General features: G+C 37.9%; 1 protein-coding gene and 1 long non-coding RNA gene across 2 annotated transcripts; one reads left to right on the top strand and one right to left on the bottom strand.

Annotated features, from left to right (window-relative positions):
* Positions 1 to 268: 268 nt before the first annotated feature.
* LOC133800608 (photosystem I reaction center subunit III, chloroplastic) lies at positions 269 to 1,870 on the bottom strand. The gene is made up of 2 exons (XM_062238609.1): positions 1,016 to 1,870; positions 269 to 496 (listed from the first exon to the last, which is right to left on the bottom strand). Exon 1 carries the CDS (start codon positions 1,727 to 1,729, stop codon positions 1,046 to 1,048), a length of 684 nt encoding a protein of 227 aa, XP_062094593.1. The 5' UTR covers positions 1,730 to 1,870; the 3' UTR covers positions 269 to 496; positions 1,016 to 1,045.
* Positions 1,871 to 1,984: 114 nt separating this feature from the next.
* Positions 1,985 to 5,993, top strand: LOC133800609 (uncharacterized). Its single transcript, XR_009876545.1, has 2 exons — positions 1,985 to 3,527; positions 5,750 to 5,993. It is a non-coding gene; the product is annotated as an uncharacterized LOC133800609 (long non-coding RNA).
* The last annotated feature ends 313 nt before the right edge of the window (positions 5,994 to 6,306 follow it).

The raw sequence follows: 6,306 nt of genomic DNA, 5'->3' as shown, positions 1-6,306 counted from the left end.
TAGGTCTATTAGTATGCATTTTGAGCACTTAAGTGATCATCTATATAATTGTGATTTTCTTTCTTTGTAATAGTAGGTCTTTTTGTATGCATTTTGAGCACTTAAGTGATAATCTTGAATTTCTTCTTCCCTATAAAATTAAATATCCAATATTATAGTGTTATTTTCTTGAAAAATAGTTTAGATTCAATAGGAAAAATAATCTTTATAAATAGTAGGGCATTGTAAAAAGTTTGTAGGGAATGGATAAAAATAAATAAAGAGAAGCTAAAAATAATAATAATAATAAGTTACGGTATTTGGTGCAACCATTGGTACATACAACAAAAATTTTACAATTAGATACAAGAAATGTACTCACACCCACTTCCCATCCACACCTCAAACATATACTTCTAACTTTCTTTTTCTTTTTTTCCTTGAAAAAAATACATTCGCCAAATTACTCCCAACTCAATCATAATCACTCTCCTCTCCTTGGTATTCCATCTCATACCTGTTGTTTAAAAAAAAAAAAAAAATTAACAAATAAAATAAATTATCAACAAATTAATATCATTGCACAATAATTTACACACAGAAATAATATAAATAGTGAAACTATAAATAAAACTGTTTGTTAATCCGGAATGAGCACAAGAATCAATGGGAAATCTTTGTTATTTTTAAGTTACTTATGTCTTTATGATACAAAATTGAAAAAAAAAATTAGTTCACAATTATGAAAAATGAGAAAGTGATCATTAATATACATATTTTTTTCATTATAATGTTTATTTTTTTAATTACAAAATAGTGTAACCCACTAAATCCTTTGATAAGAAAAAAAAAGCATATTCAAATAAAACTAATTCTATTGAATGATATATATTTATATATACTCCACTCATAAATGAACAAGAACATTTTTTTTATTTTTAAAATAGTAGCATAGGTAAAATTAAAAGTTTAATAACAATTTTAAATGTAATAAAATAAGATAAAGAAAATACAAAAATAAATAAATGTTTCTTACAAAGAGGCGAATTTTGAGTGGTGGTTTGGCTTAGACGTCCTTGGCAATGAGTTCACCATTGACGAGCTCTCTGTAAGCAGCAACAGGCCAACTGAACCCTCTGAACACCAAGCTTGTGGCCAAAGGCACATCAATGATAATCTCCTTCTGCGTAGGTTTCTTATCTCCTCTAATGGCGATCAGGTAGCTTCGTCCGACCCACCCAATCCAACCGGCGATGTACAAGAACAGCAATCCAGGTGTGATGAACTCACCCCAATGCCTCTGGTCACCGCTCACGATCAGGTGCGGCAGCCCATCGGACCCACACAACAGCCCCGACTTTCCGTAGAAGTCGAACCGCCTCTTCGTCTTCTCGATCGTCGCGTTGATCGCCAGAGCGGGAGCAGAGTCCGGCGCGTACAGCTTCAGTGACGACTCAAGCTTCTTGATCTGTTGCTTCTCGCGCTTTGCGAACTGCTTCGAGTCCTTGCACGGCGTCAGTCCCGCGATGTCGGCGGCGGCTGGCATCGGCGCCGCGGAGATTAAGATGGAGGACAGCGCTAGAGCAGCCGAGAAGGCCTTTAGCTGGCTCTCTCCGGCAGAGGAAGAACTCTTCTCTGGCTGCGCGGCGGAGCAGACGACGAAGCTGGATCTCTGCTGCAACTTCGGTGTGTTGCTCAGCCTCGGCTTGAGCATGGACTTTGAGAGGTTAGTGGGGATTGTGAGAGACATTTTCTTTCTTTTTGTTTGTTTGTTTAATTACTTAATCACAACCCCGGTTATATCGAACGATCGATACTGAATGAAAGTTTATTTTTCTCGGGAATTTTCTCAAGAAAGTGAAGGGAAGAAAGAATATTTGGAGGGGAGTGTGTGTGGAGAGAAGGGTTTTAGATTCTATGGAAGCTGAGATTGGTGGTGGTGAAGCCACGAAGGGAGTTGGATAAGGTAGAAGGCTTAGTTGGATGGTGTTCATTGGTTGAGGCTTGTTTTGTTGTGTGATACTTGGATTTTCTCTTTATCTATCCTTACTATTATTACTACTTAGGCTATTTGTGGATAAAAGGATTCTATTATATATATATATATATATATGTATATATATTTTTCTTTTCGTGTGGTTTCCACGTATGTTGTTGAGAAAACTATTCAGCTATACAATTGTGTACTTATATAATAGGACATCGTTTGGGATTTTATATTTGGATAGTGATAACTAATATATATGAAAAATGCTTGTGATATTCAAATTAAATTTGATGTTATTATCATTTTGGTACAAATAAAGTTGCAGTAAATGTCAATATAGGATTTGAATTATTTTTCAAACCTGCCTGCATATTTTTATCTGGAGATGGAAATAAAATATTTTTTGAAATAAAAAAAAAACATAACAAGTATGTTAATACAATTTTTTTGTCAACCCAAAAGATTTCAGCAAGGATTCATGAATAAACATATGAGAAAATTATATAACACAACATTTTATAGAGACTCGTTAAAAAAAAATGACTTATGTTCACCTAGTCACTTTTATTGATATTTAAGTTTGAATAATCATATATTCTAGCAAATTCGTATTGCTAGTTGTTCTACAATCCTCCTTCGCTTTAATTACACAAGTATTATATTTGAGTTGTGGGCGTAAGTTATTAAATTTGGCCCAAAAATAATATATTACACAATTATAATTAAGTTGATTTGGTTGTATCTTGTGTAAATAATAATTCTATCTCCCGCTTCCAATCTTGTTAGCGTTTGGTAGCATATCATGTGCTAGCAGAAATAAACTAACAAGGGTGTGTAAGGTATCTCTGTTAGCGTGTTATAACCTTCTCTAAGCGAACAAGAGTACAAAGACATAAATGAACGACCAAGATTCTTCTATTAGCATTTAGATGCCTAATGTGTGAGAACATGATTATTACAGGTCTTGATCATTTTTATATGAAGGAAACATCGACCAAGTTTGAAATCCCAATCATTAATATTCTTTGGAATGTCATTATGTCAAAAAAAATGGGTAAGTAAGTTTTCGTGCTTTGCAACTTCCCCATTCATTTTGGTTATACACACATGTGACCATTACGCAAATGGTATTTCCTCTAGTATTAAAACAACAACTTCTAATTGTCTCAAAAGCAATTTTACACTTTCCCACTCTTTTAGTGGACTTCAAGGGTTTTTCATTGGAATATACCAATCTTTTGGGCTGTCCTAATTGGACCACACTTTTTAAGCTGGCTTTTGGTTGCATTGCCTAACAATTGGGTAATTGGGCCAATTTCTTTACAAATTTTGAAGCCCATTGTCAGGGGTCTCTTTGCTCACTAGGGAGAGGGATAGGTGCAAGATAGAGTAACCTGCAGTCAATATTGTTGTTCTGGAGAAAACTTGACGTTTCCTGAGGAAGAAAGAACACTGTCGAGGAAGAAGTGATGCGCTAACCCCACCTACTTGCTCGCTATTCTCTGTAATCATTCAGGCATGATTGAATAAGGGCTCTTCAAGAAACTTAAAAAGAGTCATGGTAGTTCTTTATATTTTCTTGAATCTTTATTTTCAGAGTCATAGCTTGATGATAATCATTGAATTGGCCTCTGAGTATCGCAAATTTTAAATCCTATATATTGTTGATTTCTATCGAAAATGGACTGGGCATTGACTTATTTTCCATCAAGGTCGTGTGTTTCTTCATCACATGAGTAAGGTAGGAGTGATTAGATGGAAAGCTGAGTCATTGATCAGTATGTGGGAATTCATTTATGATGAACATGAGCCATATTTAAACGAAAACAAATGCATTTACTGTCTTTATTCACTCTATTAGTTTATGATATATAGATTAAGGTGAACAGAATGTTGCATGTTGCTTCTAACCTATGTCTGATCCCATTCACTTCACAAATGTAATCCTAGGCGAACATATCATTTCCTTGTCATTACCTCTACTAACTCTAGTAGCACCAGGTAAGATATGTGTAACGACCCGAATTTGCTAATCGGGTTTAGGGCCTTGATTAGTGTGCCCAGAGGGCAATAAATGATTTAATATGCTTATATGTGAATTTATATGAATGTATGATTATGATGCATGTTTAGTTGAGTTAAATCTGCATGCGGACCCCGTCTAGATATTAGGGGTATAAATGTGATAAATGTTATATATGTGAGATATGTTTGTGCAGCACGGTCCGAGACAGTCTTGGTGAGCGGATAGTCAGAAAGTCACAACAGGGTTGAGATTCGGACTAGGGGCGAGTCGAAGGGTAATTTGGGTACTAGGTGTTATGGGGTTATTGGGACATGAAAATAAATATTTTGAGATATATTTGAGGATAGAATGTCTAGGCGGGAATATTGGGGAAATTTACCATTTTGCCCTCGGGGACGTTTTGGTACCTCGAGTCTTGAGGTAACCACATAGACTTAAGCTGAATAAAACAAAAAGGGAGAATTAATTAGAAGCTTTGGGGAACCGACTTATACTTCTATTTTCAGCTAAGGTTAGCTCCTCACCATTCTTATCTCTCTCTTTCACTCTCTAAGAAACAACTCAAGGGAATTTGGTGTAAGCTAGCTTAAGCAAGGATTTGGGCTGAGGAAACTTAGGAGCTTGAAGCTTGGGGATTGAGGATCAACTTCAAGGATTGAGTTTAGCAAGGGGTAAGTTTTAATTATAGGATTATGCTTAAATTTGCTGCTGGTTTGTAAGAGTTGCATGTTGGTTGAGTTTGATCTGTTTTAAGTGTTTTAGTTGAGCTTTAGAGTAGGATTCAATGGGGTTTAAGTGTTCTTATTGAGCTGAAATGATTTGTGTTAATTATCTGGGCTTGTTAGATAAGTTTTAAGTGTGTTAGCTTGAGGAAAAATGCAAGAAAAGTGATGGAAATTCTGGGTTCGGTGGTGAGGGTCGCGGCCCTAGGAGGGGCGCGCCGCGGCTCGTGTGAGTGTCAGTGAGATGCTAGCCTCTGTTTTGAGGCTAGCCGTGGCCCTTAGTGCCATCTTGTGTTTTTAAGGGTGTTTAGGCTTGGGAACTCAATGGTTAAAGCTCGGGATGGATTTTATCACCCGGATTGATCGAATTCAAGGTCCCGAAGGTTAGAGTTATGGCTCGAAGTTATTTAATGGATTAGAACTTGATGGATGGATATGGTTATTGTGTTGTGACTAGGGTTTCGGCGAGGCTCGAGCTAGAGGACTGTGCTCGGGACATCGGTGCTCGGAGAGCTCGGGACTAAGGTAAGAAAACCCTTGTTCCCATAGAGCTTGTATGCAGGGCTAAGCCCAATGTGCTTGAATAGAACTGGTATGCAGGGCGGAGCCCAATATGTTTGAATTGCAGGGCGTGACCCTTAGACTGTATCTGTTAGTATTCTGTACTTGTTTATTATGCTATGAGTGCTATTATGTGAATGATCGGCAAGAGTCGGGAACGGTGTAGGCCGAGATCGGCAGGGGGGCCGGGAACGGCGTTAGGCACATTGAGTGCAAGGCCGAGTACGGCAAGGGGCCGGGAGCAGCGTTGAGCACGTGGAGTGCGAGTTGCTAGGGCGAGTCCCTAGAAGGATACCTGGGATATCCTCACGGTGTGGACCGTGAGCCCAGGCCTTGGTAAACGCCTGGGAAGGCTAGGCCGTATGTGTTTAGCCCATTGGTGGCCTGTTTATATGCTTGATATATGTGTTGCATATGTTATCTGTTTGTGGGTTCTCTTGCTGGGCTTCGGCTCACGGATGCTCTGTGGTGCAGGTAAGGGTAAGGAGAAAGCCAACCAACCACGTGTGTAGCAGGCATGAAGCGGCGTGTACATGTTTGGCCAGCCTGGCTGCCACAGTCGGTGGATTTTGGGAGATGTTTGTAAACAACCCTAGATTTTGTCGTTTAGTCGACTTGATTCAGTTTGTATGTTGTAAATATTTCTAAACTGTATTTTGGGATCCCAAGTATTAAACTTTTAAGATTTTCAATGAAATGAGTTTATTTCTAAAGTTTATCCTCAGTTTATGGCTTAGTTACACTGTTTGATCTAAAACATCGATTAGCGAGTTAAGTGCACGTTTTAAACTCACTTAGTAACAGCTCTAAGGAAGTAGGGCGTTACAGTATGTATCCAAAGCCTAGGGGTGTGAGCGAATAAGCTTGTATCCCGATGAGGTTTTTGGCCAAATGTGTTTATGAACTTGAAGATGGTCATCACTTATTGATTTGCTTCAATTGGCTTCTTGTTCACTTCATTATATGTAGGAAAAATGATCAAGCAAAAGTTATAAACTTGTTCATTTTCTTTGTATGAATATGGGTGACCG

Source organism: Humulus lupulus, chromosome 9 (genome assembly GCF_963169125.1).
Source record: "Humulus lupulus chromosome 9, drHumLupu1.1, whole genome shotgun sequence".
Lineage (NCBI taxonomy): Eukaryota > Viridiplantae > Streptophyta > Magnoliopsida > Rosales > Cannabaceae > Humulus > Humulus lupulus.
The sequence above is the reverse complement of the archived record's forward strand: the minus strand, read 5'-3'. Positions and strand labels throughout refer to the sequence as shown.

What these genes read in the sequence shown, in the direction of transcription:
- LOC133800608 (XM_062238609.1), bottom strand. Translation starts at nt 1,729, where the DNA reads ATGTCTCTCACAATCCCCACTAACCTCTCAAAGTCCATGCTCAAGCCG.